The sequence below is a fragment of the Neoarius graeffei genome, chromosome 21 (assembly GCF_027579695.1).
Source record: "Neoarius graeffei isolate fNeoGra1 chromosome 21, fNeoGra1.pri, whole genome shotgun sequence".
Classification (NCBI taxonomy): Eukaryota; Metazoa; Chordata; class Actinopteri; order Siluriformes; family Ariidae; genus Neoarius; species Neoarius graeffei.
Window position 1 is genome coordinate 42,447,951 of NC_083589.1, and position 17,822 is coordinate 42,465,772.

The following is a 17,822-nucleotide window of genomic DNA, read 5'->3' on the forward strand; positions in this document are numbered from 1 at the left end:
CCGTATGTATATTAATTACCAATATTTCACTCTGATGATGCCACTCCCAGTGTTTTCCCGCTTAGTAGACATGCGTTGTCAAAATGGTGAACTAGTTCAAAATTAAAATTCTTTTGATTAACTTGTGTATTTTTTGTGGATGTGTCTATATAATAAAAAGAATATTACACGGTGGTGCGAAAACATGAAGTTTATCTTCTCATATTGAAAAATATTTAACTCGTTTGCTTCACTCACTCATGATGTATACACTCATTACTCGAAGATAAACTTTATATCAAACTGCTGAAAAAGTTCATGCTGACACCTTTCTGTTTTAGCCAGTAATAACTTTTTCAGCAGTTTGTGCCACAGTAGCTCTTCTGTGGGATCGGACTATATGGGCTAGCCTTCATGCCCATGCGAGTCAGTGAGCCTTTGACACCCATGACCCTGACGCCGGTTCACCAGTTCTCCTTCCTTGAACCACTTTTAGTAGATAATAACCACTGCATACTGGGAACACCCCACAAGATGTGCCATTTTGGAGATGTTCAGACCCAGTCTTCTAGCCATCACAATTTGGCCCGTGTCAAAGTCGCTCAGATCCTTACACTTGCCCATTTTTCCTGCTTCCAACACATCAACTTTGAGAAATAATTGGTCTCTTGCTGCCGAATATATCCCACCCCTTGACAGGTGCCACTGTAATGAGATAATCAATGCAATTCACTTTACTGGTCAGTGTTTTTAATTTTATGGCTGATCAGTGCACACACACGCACACACACTGATCAGCCATAATAGTACCCTCTTTTGCTGCCAAAACAGCTCTGCCCAGTCGAGGCATGGACTCCACAAGACCTCTGAAGGTGTATATATGCATAAATACAATTATACGGAATGTTTTCATAGATATTGTGCTTTTAGTGTCTCTTGGCTTACATTCAGAAAATTATGCTCTGATTTTCATGACATTTACTTCACCCTGTCAAGCCCTGTTTAAGAAATGCTCGGGGCAGATTACTGCCAGTAATCTCCTCCCAACTCCTACCACGTTAACTCTTTGGCAATCTTTAGAAAAATATCTGACATGATACATTTAGAAGTATTTATAATTAAGGTGTTATACAAAACACTAACCTGGGTAAGGTCATCTAAAGGCTTCATTTATTAATTAATGAAACTTTAATTAATCAATCACATTTCTGCATAGCTGCGCAGTACACCTGCACCATGACAACACCTGTCATGTCGTCTAAGTCATTAGCCAGGCAAATGACACAGTGACTGGAACTTTATTAAATTATTCAGCCATCAGACTGCCGTTAGTAGTGAGAAAAGATTATAATTACAGGGTGAAGCCGGGCCTTTCATCAGATCACATTCTTATATAATGGCATGTACAGTATAGCATATTTGACAATAAAGTTGACTTGACTTGAAAATATACTGGAGGAGAGCCCAGGGCTTGTAGCAGGAAGATATGATTAATGCCACAAGTATGATACAAGCCTATCTTGTGTCTCTGGCTACACACAATGCCCACTGCAATTTAAATACACTTTCAATAAATAAGTTCCATGTAATAATTACTTCCATGCAAGCATACCAAATAATAAGGTGAGATGGAACAGCTAGGTAGTATAAAAGTGTATAAATGGAATATATTCAATTAATTTAATGCCTTCATAGTTACCAAATCATACACATACAGTTTATGTACAAGATCCATCTTCACCATCAGCCTGGCTTGTTGAAATTTGAATCGACTGTATGATAGTCATAGAATGGCACTCATGTACACAGTTCTTTCTCTAAGCTATGGAAACTGATTAATGAATTTTTAAAATCATATTGGTGCATGGGGTGATAGGAAAATGAAGTTTACTTAAATTTACAAATAATTTATGAAAAGGGAAAATGATCTCTTGCCCTACTATGGGCATCTGCTACTAAAATTCTGCACTCAAGAATGCAGTCAGGCAGATACTGTCCATGACCATCAAGCAGCAGAACACAGTGTACTGCCAACATAGAAGCCCAATGAGTCATTTGAAGAAAAGAAAGTGTGACAGCCAGATGTTGGTCTTCCTTTCCCAGCCACCTACAATCAATCCCTGGCTGATGATGGCCACTTTTGGTGGAGAATGGGTTTCACCACAAAGCAGAAAACTGTATAATAGTCATAAACGTGAAAGAAATGCTAAGCTGCAAACTTTGAATAGTGGATCCAAAGGAGACCCCTTATGCTCTATTTGAACTTAGAAGAGATTAGATAAATGTCTAAACTTTAATATAGAATGGGATTTCAATTCCATTTTTCAACAATATATGCTCTACATGGCAGCACGGTGGTGTAGTGGTTTGCACTGTTGCCTCACAGCAAGAAGGTTCTGGGTTCGAGCCCAGTGGCCGACGGGGGGGCCTTTCTGTATGGAGTTTGCATGTTCTCCCCGTGTCTGCATGGGTTTCCTCCGGGTGCTCCAGTTTCCCCCACAGTCCAAAGACATGCAGGTTAGGCTAATTGGTGGCTCTAAATTGTCCATAGGTGTGGATGTGAGTATGAATGGTTGTTTGTCTCTATGGTGGGGTTTACATTAGACCGTATCAGCGAATCATCAGATTAACGTTTTTAAAACGATTAGTGTGCACACAGCAACACCAATACACGATTTGCGTGCACACAGCAATACCAATACACGGATACGCTCGGCTCCGCAGGCATCCTGCACTCCAAATCACTCCGCCCTGAACAGCGAGTGCCCTCTGGAGGGTGCGCACTCCGGCCCCGCGCAGCTCACAGAGTGCGCGAGTGAAGTACACAAGCAGTGATTCGGGACTGAGCCGCTGTGTGTGTGATCCCAGCGCATATCACTTACCACTTGCAAGTGGAAGGATGGCAAGCCTAAAGACAATCATAACTACACAATGGGCAGTATTTGCATCAGTATTTGCAGTATTTTCATACTTTTATACTCTTTAATGAAAGGTGATACAAGGCGGAAGTCCGCGCCGTTTTTCAGCAGTCGCGTCACATGACCAACGCCAGCGAATCAGGAAGGTGGATGTCACAGTGACGTTGTCCAATGACGACGCCAGCTAGAGCTCAGCACAGCGTATCCGCGTATTCTCAATGTTTACACAGCACCGGACCAGACACGATCTAGATTGAATACGTGGACCCTGGCGGATTCCCGTTTCCCGGCGTTTCCAGGCGTTTTAATGTAAACGGACAGTGCATCCGTGAAGAAAACGAGACAGATACGGTCTAATGTAAACTTGGCCTATGTGTCAGCCCTGTGATGACCTGGTGACTTGTCCAGGGTGTATAATCATTATTGACTGGCCTTGTCCAAGTGAGACATTGTAACTATATATTAGATATTTAGGCACTGCCTAAAAGCGGCGCTCCAGATGAGTGTATAAGCAAAATACTTGCAAGGGCACAAAATCAACCTCAATAGAATAATATTAAAGCATATGAACCATGGAAATATGTAGTGTAATGTATTTTGCATTAGTAAATTGCTCCATTGTTTTGTGACAGTGATACCAATAATGAGATGTGCATTGTAGTTACGATTACATAATTATTCATTTCTTTGACACTGTATGGCATGCACCAGAAACAACACCACGACATTTATTATGGTGTGAATCTGCTGGGTGCCTGGTGGACAGCAGTGAACCAGCGCTTTCACTTTACATCATTATTACTATATAGTTACGATTGAATATCAAACTTGACATGCCAAACAGTTATCTGGTTACATCTCTCACTTCCACACACGTTGGCGCTCAGAGTGCACTGTGCGCACTGCAGACTGCAACACACGCATCATCATCATCATCATCATCATAGTTTCCTGTCTGGCGCATTTCCAGCTTTGGGGCATTTCTGAATGGGTGGAGGTGGAAATCTGACATCCATCAGTCGCAGGAGGGCTGCCTTTTCCATCATAGCTTTTCTTGCCTGATGGGCGTCGACTCTCAGTAGCTTTTCAACATTCATCCATACTCTCCTAGACATTCGTACATCAAAGAGTGCCTGTTTTTGCAGGGCATCATTGTCAAGTTGGCAGATATGGTCAATATACATCAAATGTTGGCGGTAGCAGAACTCGCGGATAGGTAGTGTGTTGGTGATCTCCCGCAAGCGTTGGTTTGAGATTGTAAAGCTCCAATCTATCTCTCCTTCAAGCTGGACATCACTCTGTTCTTTTCTGCTTGGGGTGTTTTTACGCTGGTATCCACCTTTCACCATTTTCCTTAAGAAACTATGCCACAAAGTCTCAATCTTATCCAGTTCCTTCTCCGTTAGAGGCCATGCTTGGATGCTATATACATAGCAGCTGAGACCGCACACGTGGTCAGAAATGCCACTCTTGTAGATAACTGTATTCTATGGTCTGTCAACACATGTTTAAGCTCATTCCATTTCTGGAAGGCGGCTCCAATCCTGGCATACAGGATAATGAGAGGTATCTATTTCATTGTTTGCAATGGTGTAGCCAAGGTATTTGAAACTTTGCACAGTCTTTATTTTATTGTTACTGACAGTTATCAGGCATTCCTGGATCTTGACTTCATCGTCAACAATGAAGGCCATTGTCTCAGTTTTGCTGTATGACATCTGCAATCCAAACCGTGTGAACGTTTGGTCATAAATTTCAAGGATGCTCTTCAGTTCCTGGACAGAGTTAGCAAAAATTACCTCATCATCTGCATACAGGATTTCAGTGACATGAGTGACACCAGCTGGTGGGGCCTTCTTACGATATTCCCTTGGTGAAACTTCATTAGGTATGTAGTACTCTACTCTAAGGCCTGCTTTTGGATGTTTCTTCAGTACTTCATTGCGTGCAATTCGTACCACAAAGTCCATGTATATGTTGAAAATGAGAGGCAACTCCAAGGCTCCTTGATGGCACCCTGCCAGCATCTCAAAGAATCGTGTGCTCCCTTTAATACAGGCCTTCGTGCCGGTGTATAATGCATGTTATATGGATACCAGGTGGGGGCACTTGAGTCGGACTTCTAAGCACTTGAATATAGCATCTCTTGGAATTCAGCCGTAAGTGGCTTTTAGGTCTACAAAGGCTACATAAATCGGGGTTTTGGACTTTCCTGCATTCTCAATCAACTGGCATAGAATATATATAGCATCCGATGTTGACCTATTCGCTCGGAAGCCAAATTGTGATGACAGCAAGATGTATTCGTAAACTTCCCTGATCCTCTCAACGACAATCCCGGATAGCACCTTGGATACTGTTGCAAATATACTCAACCCTCTATAATTCTCTGCAAGTGACTTGAGCCCCCTCTTATGCAGAAATGTTATGCTAGCTATCAGTCACTTGGCCGGCACTTGGAGACTTGTCCATATTATTCCAATCAGAAACATGATATAGTTCAGCAGTCCCATCGACATTGAGTATTTTAGTTGTTCTGCATATATTTTATCTGTCCCCTGACATTTGCCATTCTTAAGTCTCTTCATGCATTTCTCAACTTCAGCACGGTCAGGCACCAGGACACATGTCAGGTATATCATCCGGCAGCAGTATGTGTGGATAGTTCTCAGGTTGTTCCAATTCGGGCTGAGGCTCATACATGCGACTACTAAAGTGCACGGAGAAATGTTCCTCTTGCTTCCGCTTTACTTGCAGCGCCATTAGGACTAATTACCATGTGCCTGTTCCTGATTAGCGTGCCACCACAGCGCATACATATAAGGAGTCTCAGTAACATACAGACTTTGCAAAATTTACACTCTGTACCTTGCGTGTGATGTTACCAAGCCTTGTATTTTGTATCACTTTTCTGGTTTTGACCCGGTTTGTGTTTTTGGACTGTGAGTATTGTATTACCTCTGATATCCTGTCTGTACCTCACTCGACCACTGCCTGTTTTTCAACTCTGCCTTCTTCTAAGTTTTGGATCTGTTTGCTAGTGTGTATTCAATAAAACTCTTCTTGCACTTACATCTATCTACTGACCTTACATGACAGAAATCGTCAACCGTCCAACAAGCTAGTGGACTAATAAAACTGTTTCTGCTAGTTTTATATGAAACTGTCATGAATATTTTCCATAAGATGTGTCAGTAAATAATCCCATGTTTAAAAAGCAAAATAAAAATAAGATAGAAGCAAAATAAAATTTTTATTTTGCCATTTTTTAAAAAGCAAAATAAAAATAAGCACTGGATAAAAATCCATCCATTTTATGAAATAAAGATGCAAATTTCATTGCCCAGTTGTCAAGTGTTAAAGAGATACGTTGCCTTGCACTTACAGTCAGGTTCCCTGTGGTGGTAGTGAAAGCCATTAAAAATCAGGTTGATGCATTACCATATTCTCTTAAGTATGGAGCGCTACTCCATGCGCTTTGCGTACAAGGAGCTCTGCTAATACATACAACAGAAGTTGATTTTTAAAAAATCACTAATCATAAATAATGAGTGATAAAATTTAAATGGCTTATTAGTTGACCCAAAGCACTAACAAAACCTTACCTGGTAACACATCCATCAGAGACAGGCTTATCATCTAGTTTACTTATGAGAAGACTAAACAATTCACTTCCATCTTTAAAGAAAGAGATCTGTAACAAGTTTGACACCCATCAAGTTTTATGTATTGTTTTTTGTACAATACAATTTGTGCAATAATGTCATTCATGTTCCTTATCCCTTATTGACAAACAAGTTTCAGTCTCTAATAAACAAAAAGATGTAACATTATTTAGATAAACAAATAAAGCCTACAGTGATGGTGTTACCTGAGAAAATGAAAGGGAATAATTATTTGCTGTGATACGCTACATTTCATAAAATTTGCAAAGCAGCTTGAGTTTGTGCAGTTTCACAAATTGTTCAATAAGCATGGACCAGATGTGAACATTAGCTTTTGAGTCCTGTTAAAAAATATCTCCTCTTAGCTTAAGAACAGATGGGGGAAAAATGTGCAAGAGGCCCCAGGGATAAGAGTCCTGGTCTTTCATTCCAGTGTCTGTCCTCGCAACCAGTTGCACTGTGCATGGGATGAGGTCCTATGGCAAGCGGTCCTAGGAAGCCTTGGCTTAGAGGCCAGGATGAGATCGCCTCTGTGGACTGTGTGGATACATCACAGCTTTAAAAGCAATCAAAACATGCCGCCTGTGGACATATGCTCAGACATACAGTACAGAGATAGATATATAATAACCTCTCTTGCGTTAGCTCCAGTGAGAACACTGTACGGAGGATTCTAATTCACCTCAAGAACTCCATGGAAAGCTTAGCCCTACCCTCTGTTCTCTGCTAGTCCTCCATTCTGAGTATGGGCACTCTGAAGATCTCATGGCCAGCTAACCCCTCTTGCTGACCCCTCCTTGCCCTGTTCACACTGCTGTATTTGTGCCCCTATCATGATGGGGCGACACAGAGGCCTGGCGGGTAAATTGGCTAAAGCTGGCAGCACGTACGCGGGTGTGGGAACAGGAAGCAGTGGTGATATTGTTAGCCTGGGTCAGGTTGGGCAAGGGAGCCTGGGGGTCAGAGATTGGCTGCACTTCCTTCCTGGGCTCCTGTATCAGTCCTGATTCTTTTGAGAAAAGGCTATTGATGAGCTGAAGCTTCTCCTTCTCCTCCTTCATGAAGACATCTACAAGAAGGATCTTCTCCCTCTTAATCTGTTCACTGATGTTCTTGGGCACATCTGGGATCAACCAGGCAACCAGGAGGCCTAAAAACATTACCAAGTTCTGGAACACACAAATGTACATATCAAGATACAGGGTCATGAATAAAGAAAGAAGTGTGAAGGTGGTGATTATGAAGTGGGTCTGGAAACAATAGATAGACTGCTTAAGAATGCAGACAAAGTATCTCTTAAGAGAACCACTATTCTTGGGTTTCAGTGATGTGACTTTTCTTAGTGATTTCACTTCCGGTAAAACAGCTGGTGGTCAAGCAAACTAAAATGGCTGCTGTAGTGCAAACAACTAGCAATAACTTATCAAAGTATGCTTGTAATCTAGAAACCATGGCTTGCTTTAGATATATTGAGAAGATTGCTATGTGCAATGGAATCGACCCCTACAGTCTGGGAAAGGATTTGTCATACAATCTCGAAAACTACCCTTCAGTCGAGTTCCCTGACATCTCAAACTATCTGGTGTTGCAGACGCCCTTCTACACCACAAAGCAGATGAAAGCGTGGAAGAGTATGGAGGCTTACAACTTTTTTGTATGTGGCTGGGTAAAGGACCTCGGTATCAAGTCGCTGCTGAATGAATCCTGTTTTGTTTTTGCCTGTGTATGTTTGGTTTTTTTAAGCTTTTCGTTTGCCTCTTTACAACGAAGCGCTGCAAGTTGAAGTGTAAACAAACAACAGTTTGCTTGATTCATCAGAAACCCCTTTAAAGACCTGGATCTTAGTTAAACAAGACGGAGAAGTGATCACAGAGCATTGTAACTGTATGCCTGGGTAAGAATTTTGTCACGACCTTCATGCATATGGACTTTGTGAGGAGTGAGGAGTAAACAAAGAAACAGCTGGGGACTTTAGCGCTTCATGACTAAAAAAAGTACCGGAAAATAACGACACATAGCAAGAAAAGTGCTTGAAAAACACTAAGGACATAGCTGAGAGGGATACAAACCTTTCACCAAGTGATCACTGCAAACTCGAGCACACTTTGACTCTGCTCCCTTCGATTTCAGTGAGAGGTTCAAAAGCCACCTTTTTCGACATCTTTTTGTGAAATCCTGTGTTCATTCACCTTTTTTTTAATTAGTTCACGGGGAACCCTGAAGAAACTTTTATTAGTTTCATGGTTTGATCGATTCAAGCAACCTAAAATGACGCAAGCATAAGGCATTTTTCATGCGAGCAATGGACCTTCTTTGTACAAATGCTTTGTCAACTGAGCTTTGGTTGACCACCAGCTAAAATTTTGAATAACTAATGAGGCAGATGTGACGTCACATGACGCCAAGAATATGTATTTCTTTACCCTGGCAAGACACCACTGCTCCCCTTTGCCAATGTTATCCATTACATTCAGTGATTACTAACACACGTCAAATAGTTACTTTGAAAATGTATTCTGTTACTCCTTCTTGATGACCGAATTAAAATTGTAATAAGTAACATATATCTAATCTCAAACCTTAAATCAGCTGCTTTTTCCAATATCAATCCATTAATTTTGGATTATCTTCCACGAAAACCTACATTCAGAAAGTAATATTATGGGTTTTTTCCCAATAGTATGCCAATGTTATCACTATAATGAAATACTCTTACCAAATCCTGTTGTAATTTGTAACTGCTAAGCTCTGCCAGGCATTTAACAAATCAAACCACCATATTATGTTAGGGGCCTAAAAAGTGAGCTAATCTGAGTTTTCTTTTTTGGGCTAATGCATCAAAAAGAGAGAGTTTCTTTTTCTGACTTTCACACATAATGCACATGGTTCAAGTGGGAGTCCCAGCACAACACCTGGTCAAGTTCATTTATTTCCTCATTAGGAGAACTAATGCATAGGTGATATTATTGAATTATTGAGTTATGTTATAGCATTTGCATGCAGTGTTTGGGTAGTAAAACATGCTACATTTTATGTGTGGAGAAACCTGACTGCATAGTAACTAATAGCTCATTCGCAGTTCTTTGAAATGTCGTAATGTATAAGTCGCATAAAACAACACACAATGTATTGCCTGTAAATTGTTTTATCTATTTCAGTTCCTATATAAAAGAGGATGACCACCTACTTCTGTATATAGAGCCAGAGAATACTCATTACTCTGGCTGAGAGAAACTGGTTCACAAGGTTTGGGGTAAAAGGTTGCCAGCAAAGTAAAAACATACCTGGAAGAGTATTACAAATCCCAGTCGAGCTGCTAAGATTGACCAGTACTGTTTGGAGAACTGGTAGGGCTGTGAAGACCAGGGTGGTTCCCTGTAATCCTTATACCTGCAGATAAAATCACAGTTTTGCAAATAGCACAGTTGCCATCTTCCTCCAATAGATGTTTTGCTGTATGACCATAAAACAAGAGGACATGTGCCACAGGTCTTTTTTGCATGCTACATGGTATAAGACAATAAGACTTAATTAATCATTTGACAGGCAGGAATGTGGCTTTCTCTTAACACCATTTCTGTCTCTAGAGTTGCTGTACAGTTTGTTTTTCTCCATGGGTTTCCTGAGCAAGCCAGGCGAAGAGGGTATAAAAACATTCCAAGAGCCTTCAGGTTTTCACTACCCATAATTAAATAGCTATGGAGCAAAATATTTATATGTTTTATCAGCAAAAGTTATCAGATTATACTTGTCTGAATATTATTATAAGATCCTAGTGTACCGATACCTTCAGCAAAGTGAATTAATTCCTTATAAAGTATTATTAGGCTTTCCTTTTGCATGGTGTTCGATTCAATTGGATATAACCTACTGGGAAATTCTTGTTTTTTTTTTTTTAGTGTGTTAGGAAAGCTGTGACACTTCAGTGAACTTCCTACCTTGATTTAATGGCCATATATCTACTTTAAACATGTAAAAGTAGATTTGCCAAGCAGGCTGTAACTCCTGATACTGAAATAGCTATTTCAGGGAAAACAGTATCCACAGTGAATATAAAAAGTCTACACACCCCTCTTAAAATTGTTTTTTTTTTTTTGTGATATAAAAATGAAACCAAGATGAAATATGTCTTTTTCCACATTTACTGTGACAGCAACCAACAATTAAGTGGAAAAACAAACAAAAAAAGGTTGGGGGGAAAAAGAAAAAAAATTAGACAGTAACTTAGAATAACCTGGTTGCACACCCTTTTATAATGGGACATGTGACTGCTCAGAATGAACAAATCACATTCAACCTCATGTTTAAAAGTCATTATCATACACCTGTCATCAATACAGTGATTCTGATTAGCCCCAAAGAAAGATCAGCAGTTTCTTTTGGTTTTCTTGATATCAGCCTTGATATCAGGGGACTGCAGATGAAAAGTAGTTATTTTACTAATTCTGGCATATTTACATGCTGTATTCTTATACAACAATGTTCATCAATATGCATGGTCCCTATTAAATAAACCATTAAAATAAAAATAAAAAATAAAATCATCTTGGTTTCATCCAACTGGTGATGCCATGGTCTGCAAAGAGCTTACAAAGCATGTACTGGATCTCACTGGTGAAAGGTATCAAGCAGGAGAGGAGAGGGACACAAAATATTTACAAATCATTAGCTGTACCATGGAACACTGTGAAGTCCATCATGAACAAGTGGAGAAAATGGGACATCACAATGACATTACAAAGAACAGGACATTCCTCCAAATTGGACGAAAGGAAATTTATGCCAAGAGACCTATGGAGACATTAAATGAACTGCAGGAATATCTGGCAAACACGGGTCATTTCCTGCATGTGACAACAATCTCTTGTATTTTTCACTTGTTTGGGCTGGCGATGGGGTAAGGTAACTAGATGGAAGAAAAATAACATCCAAGCCCAACTAAACCAACCCAAACCATGGGGCAAAATGTATTATGGTCTGAGACCAAGATAGAAGTTTTTGGGCACAAATCTAAAAGATGTCTCATCTCATCTCATTATCTCTAGCCACTTTATCCCGTTCTACAGGGTCGCAGGCAAGCTGGAGCCTATCCCAGCTGACTACAGGCGAAAGGCAGGGTACACCCTGGACAAGTCACCAGGTCATCACAGGGCTGACACATAGACACAGACAACCATTCACACTCACATTCACACCTACGGTCAATTTAGAGTCACCAGTTAACCTAACCTGCATGTCTTTGGACTGTGGGGGAAACCGGAGCACCCGGAGGAAACCCACACAGACACGGGGAGAACATGCAAACTCCACACAGAAAGGCCCTCGCCGGCCACGGGGCTCAAACCCGGACCTTCTTGCTGTGAGGCGACAGCGCTAACCACTACACCACCGTGCCGCCCCTCTAAAAGATGTGTTTAGTGCAAAAACAGCTAATATCACCCAAAGAACACCCAGAGTGTAGCATGGTGGTGGCAGCATCATGCTATGGGTCTGCTCCTTTTCAGCTGAACTGGGGCTGTAGTCAATATAGAGAGAATCATAAATAGTTCCAAATACCAATCTATTTTGGCATATAAAATCTACAGGCCTCCATTAAAGCTGAAGATAAAGAGAAATTTCACCTTCCAGCATGACAGCAACCTAAAGAACCAAGTCAACAAAAGAACAGCTTCAGAAGAAGAGGAAGAAGAAGAAATATTTTGCAAAGGCCCAACCGTAGCCCAATGTAAATCTTTTCAAAAACCTTTGGAATGGCTTGAATTACAATGCAGTGTCAAATGACTTTTGCAATTTGATGGATCTGGAGCATTTTTGCAAGAATGAGTGGAATAAAATCGCTAAATCAAGATGTGCTCAAGTTCATAGATTCTTACACACACACCTAAAAAAAAAACACCACCACCAAACTGAGTGCTGTATTGCAAGCAAAAGGTGCTTTAACAAAGTATTGGTTAAGGAGTGTTCACATATGTGCAAACAGGTTATTAAAAAACTTTTTTTTCTTTTTGCTAAAGCATTTCCATTTGTTTTTCCCTTGAATTTTATTGGTTGCTATATCACATTAAAATGGGAAAATCATATAACAAATTTATCTTATTTTTATATCCACTGTATAGCTTAGTTTACCGCTGATTAGATTAGACATCCTTATCCACTGAACATTTTTCCAAATTTCTGGGCAGTGTCTCTATAGTATTTAGACACTACTCCCATCTTACCATCTTCTTCTACTTTCCTCACTCTTTTGTCCATATATTCAGACACTCTCTCTCTCTCTCTCTCTCTCTCTCTCTCTCTCACACACACACACACACACACACACACACACACACATATATATGAACTAGGGATAATATATAAGGATGACATTAATATAACAGTATACTAACAGTATCATATAGTCGATATCATCATGTGGCAATTATTTTATAACTACTGCAATAAATAACTGATTGGACATTAAAACTAATTTTAGTACTAATTAAATCAGAGTCCAAAAGACCACTGTGATCCAAAATCACTGTAGCCATTACACTGACATTAGTGACTGGATGTTGTTCTGGGATGGATAGTAGAAGCAGCAAATTGCTGACATTTTAAACACCCCAATGTAACTGCTGGGCTGACAACAATCCAACAATAAAAATGTTTACACAGTCAGTGATTGTATACCTCTATAAAGAGCACCTTTAAGTTAAGCCTGACAAAAAAAAAGTCCAATAAGTAGAATTTACCCAATAAATGTGGCAATAGGGATACCCTTCTTTTTAATGCAGACAGTGTAAGAATTAGAGGGCTTATCTGGAAATTTGAAATTCTATGTTATCAGCTTGTAATTTTAATCCTGTGTGAACAGTGTTTAAGGTAATCCTTTCTTGCTAGACCAGAGACAGAGAGAGTGCTGACATCATAGTAAAAGATACTGCAGTTTATTCCCTGTGGTACAAGAGGCCTGCAAAAGGTCCCTCTCACCTAAAGATGCATCCTGTCAGTGTTTAGATATGCAGTTAAAGTGCTAGTCTTATGAAAATGACATCACCCCTGGAAATTACACCTTATAAAACTTGACATGTTAAACAGTTTACTGTCTAAATTTTATTTTAATACGAGACCGGGAACATGTTCTATTTATTTGGTAAATTTTGGCTCTTTGAATCCGTCATTACACGAATGAGTTCCTGGTAAGTTACTGTTAATTCAAAGGAAGTGACGTCATATGCGCAATGCTTGAAAGTTTGTGGCATTTCTGGTTTCATCTGCTTTGCAAAGTGTAGCACGTTTTTAACAATTTTTTTTATTCCACAACAAAACTAAAATCAAAGTATGTCTCCTAAGAGGTGTGTCGTTCAAGGCTGTTCAAGTGTAGCCGATTAAAAAAAGTGGAATTTTGATCCATTATAGCCCAAAGTCAGCAGGACACTTACGGAATTAATGGGTTCGATTTGTACGGACAAAGAGAGGTAACTTCAAGCCGACAGGACAGTTTGGTGTCTGCTCCATACATTTTGGAAAAGATAAGTTTGTGAGGCAAATTCACATAGAAGGATTTGAGCAATGTCTGGTACGCAGAGCAGTTCCTATGATCTGGAAACAAAAGTCAGAAGTGCCATCCCAAAGAGCTCACCGCACAGTAAGTGTCAAGCTTGTGTTTAGCTAGTTGCTTGAATTTATTAGTTGTCTTTAGTCTTTTATCCTTTTAACTGATGGCAGTTCTGAAGTTTTATACAAGGCTAAATAATGACAGTAATTAGGTACTTTCACTTTCAGTGCCGGTAGAAGTAGCGGGTGCGTTGTGCCATCCGCATTGTGTGCAGCGAGCGCGCAGCAGCAGCTATAAGGATTCACCATCAAAATTAAGTTGCGGATAAAACTACAACCTTTTCTGGTTCTAACAGTAACAATTAGGACCATATAGACTCTTTCTATTTTATGCTACAATGTTAAGTAGAGGTGTGTGTGTGATTTTATGCCCTTGAAATGCCAGTACAGCAAGGTTCACCAGTTGTCCTTCCTTGGACCACTTTTGGTAGGTACTAACCACTGCATACCGGGAACACCCAATAAGATGTGCCATTTTGGAGATGCTCAGAACCGGTCATCCAGTCATCACAACCTAGCCCATGTCAAAGTCCCTCAGATCCTTACGCTTGCCCATTTTTCCCGCTTCCAACACATTAACTTTGAGAAATGATTGGTCGCTTGCTGTCAAATATATCCCCTTTGGACACAAGGAAAAATGCTATGGAACTTCATGTGTACAATTGTACACATTATGTCCGAAGAGGTTATTCCACCCTTGAGAGGTTCCATTGTAAAGACATAATCAATGTTATTCACGTCACCTGTCAGTGCTTTTAATGTTATGGCTGATCTGTGTAGATCCAGCATTAGTTCCTCATGTATGTATTTGCATATATACTTCTTATCTAGTTACTGCTCTTTTTACAATTTCTTCACCATTTCTCACTGTAAATCTACAATAATCGTAGTAGTTATAGTACATCTAGGAGACATTAAGAATCCTTACTTGAAGTGTTAAATAACATGTAAACAGCAGTTGTGGGGGCTCACCGGCAGATTACGACAGCAGAGACGGCAGGTACTGTGCCTGGTTGAAAATCACTGACATTGAAGTAAGACAGTGTGTGGTCAATAAAGCCATGCATGGTTCCAGTATCGCTGTACATGTACTGATAGACCAATCGTGGGATGAAGTCTGATGTAAAGGAGATGACAAAAGCCTGAAAAATAAAAGCATTAGTGTGTCAGTAGTTTCCTACTGTTATTTGTTTGTTATTTCGTTATTTCTGAAGGCATCTTTACATTAGGAAATTTCTTTAGAAGTTCCTGGACCTTTGTACAGAACTGTACGTAATGAGGCAGTGTGGCAGCGGGGGCGTGGTCAAGTGCTGGTCTGTGACGGGGGGCAGAGTCAGGGAAGGTAAGTGGCAGAATCACTACACCTGAGAGCAATTAACCTGTTTGTGTGTCTTCCCAGTGACCGCGCCCTACTTAAGGAGGGAGAGCGAGAGCAGAGGGAGCTCTTCCCGAACCAGACGCCGAGTGTGTGTGTGTGTGTCTGTAAAGTGCATACTAGTTGTTAGACTGAAAAGTGTGGCAATAAAACGCTCTGTCAACCCGATCTCTGTCCTGCCGTCTTCTGTGCTCCACCCTTCTACACGAACCGCTACAGGCAGGTAATGGGATTTTAAATTTGGCAGTCTATCAGGCAGAACTGGACACAGAAAGACTGCTGTATCTGCCAGTATTAGCTCTCAAAGCTCTGGAGGAGACACAAGTCAGCTCTACTGCCCATTCTAGTATGAAGTCCATCTTGTTTTTTCTCTTTCTCATTCAAAACTAAAATAAAATAATATTTCCATAGATATATGAACACTTTTTAGGCAGACAGGGAATCACGCATGTCCAAAGTGAACTCATTGACTGTAGGAACACTGCAAGTTATGCACACCTACAGTATATTAGATTTTGTGTCAAACCAAAATATCGCTTTGTGAAAAACAAGACGACATAACACATTGAGAACATATTTTCAGATGTATGCAACCTACGTTGTAGAGAACACATCAAAGCATTCTATAACATGTTTGGATTTGAGACCTCTGGTCCACATTAGAGTGGCTGCAATCCCAGACTTATCTGACACTGGAGATAGAATATCCTATTCTAGAGACCCGTAGCTTATCCATGGGATACACTGTACCAGAAAGGAATGGCAAATGAACAAATCTCCTTCAACTCCTTTGTTGCCTCCTTTACAATCACAGATAATTTATAGGAAGAACCACATGAACTGTGTATATAAAACCTGAAGAAGTCTGTGCAGGCTGCAATGTGGACCCACTTACATTGATGAGAACTGAAAACTTCCCCAAGCCATTTAGTATATTGTACCAGATTCCTAAAACAAGAAATGAATACCATGAAATTACAAGCGCTGCCACAAATGTGCATAATCATCAGTACATATGATCTGTTTTCTAGATAATAAACAGTATATAAAGATATATAAGGATAGTCTAGTACCGATGTCTTGTGCTCTCACAGCATCTGGTCTGCGTAGCTCAGTGACAAACTTCTTAGCATCCAGCCGGATCTCAATGATGTTGTTTAAAAGAGCAAATAGAGGAGCCAGAGGAAAAGAAGCCACAAAGAGGGAGACAAAGCCAAACTGGATGACTGCAGACAGGAAAGAATAAACACACAAACAAACAGATGGTCTTGAGTTCATTATTATCATGCATGTGACTCAATGTTGTGCACTCATGTCTAACACGACCTAATCTTTCATTGTTCACAATGTTAGATTGTGTGTACCTGGACTGATTAAAAGTCTGAAGGCCTTAGGCACCAAAATTATTAAAAACCATGACCTGTGTTGTATGTTACTGAAGCACTGATTTTTATCTTGACCTAAATATCTTCAAGTTCTTTGGGAAGAAACCTTAGGGATATTGCTAAATTTGCTCCTGTGGTTTTAGTAATTTGGTTCTGACGAACACACAGCCTTAAAAATTTCTCTTTTGTTCTATGTGTGCTATCTTATGATCAGACATGTGTGCATAAACAGTAAAATGTGCAGGGTGTGTAAATTGGTAAACAACTGGGAACCTACAGGCTGATAGTCAGGGGTGAGTCAGTCAGTAGTCTGCTGACAAAGCAGGAACTATCAATGCTAAAGAGAGTATTAACAGAAATGCGTGTAGCTTACCTTCTATAAAAGCTCACAAACATTTGAAGAATTTGAAATGCCTGTATTTTTGGACCTTGCTCTAAATCACATACAGTCTTGTGAGAAAGGATGTGAAGCCTAATATGGTTTTGTGCATGAATGTGAAACGATCTTAATCTACATTTAAAACAAAAAAAGACAAGCATATAATCTTACAAGCCTGTCTGTGATTCTATATCATGCCCCTAATCTCACCTTAGAATGACACAAACTCTCATGGACCAGCAATTTCTTGTATAGTCTCAGTACAGACTGAGTACTGAGGCCCAAGTGCTTTTAATTCCTTATGAGATCTTTTTTTCCAGTCTTATGAAGATCACCAAGTTTTGTTTTTCTGAGTTTTCTTCATAACTGCCTGCTCAGACTAGATAAAAGTTGGTGGTGATAACTAATTTCTCAATATAATAGTAGTGTAGTGGTTAGTATGGTCGCCTCAAAGCAAGAATGTTCTGGGTTCGCGGCCGGCGGGGGCCTTTCTGTGTGGAGTTTGCATGTTCTCCCTGTGTC

General features: G+C 40.1%; 2 protein-coding genes across 2 annotated transcripts in view; one reads left to right on the plus strand and one right to left on the minus strand.

Annotated features, from left to right (window-relative positions):
• Window positions 1–15,704, plus strand: part of LOC132869762 (neurotrophin-3-like) — a 94,997-nt gene extending 79,293 nt beyond the window's left edge. The window contains exon 6 of the mRNA XM_060903155.1: window positions 15,561–15,704. The gene's annotated coding sequence lies outside the window, so the exon portion shown is untranslated. The remainder of the gene's footprint in view (window positions 1–15,560) is intronic.
• ano2b (anoctamin 2b) overlaps window positions 6,975–17,822 on the minus strand; it is a 73,845-nt gene continuing 62,997 nt past the window's right edge. The window contains exons 22-26 of the mRNA XM_060903152.1: window positions 16,610–16,762; window positions 16,432–16,484; window positions 15,134–15,303; window positions 9,847–9,952; window positions 6,975–7,731 (exon numbers count right to left, since the gene is read on the minus strand). Coding sequence (XP_060759135.1) covers window positions 7,369–7,731; window positions 9,847–9,952; window positions 15,134–15,303; window positions 16,432–16,484; window positions 16,610–16,762 — 845 coding nt within the window. The 3' untranslated portion in view covers window positions 6,975–7,368. The remainder of the gene's footprint in view (window positions 7,732–9,846; window positions 9,953–15,133; window positions 15,304–16,431; window positions 16,485–16,609; window positions 16,763–17,822) is intronic.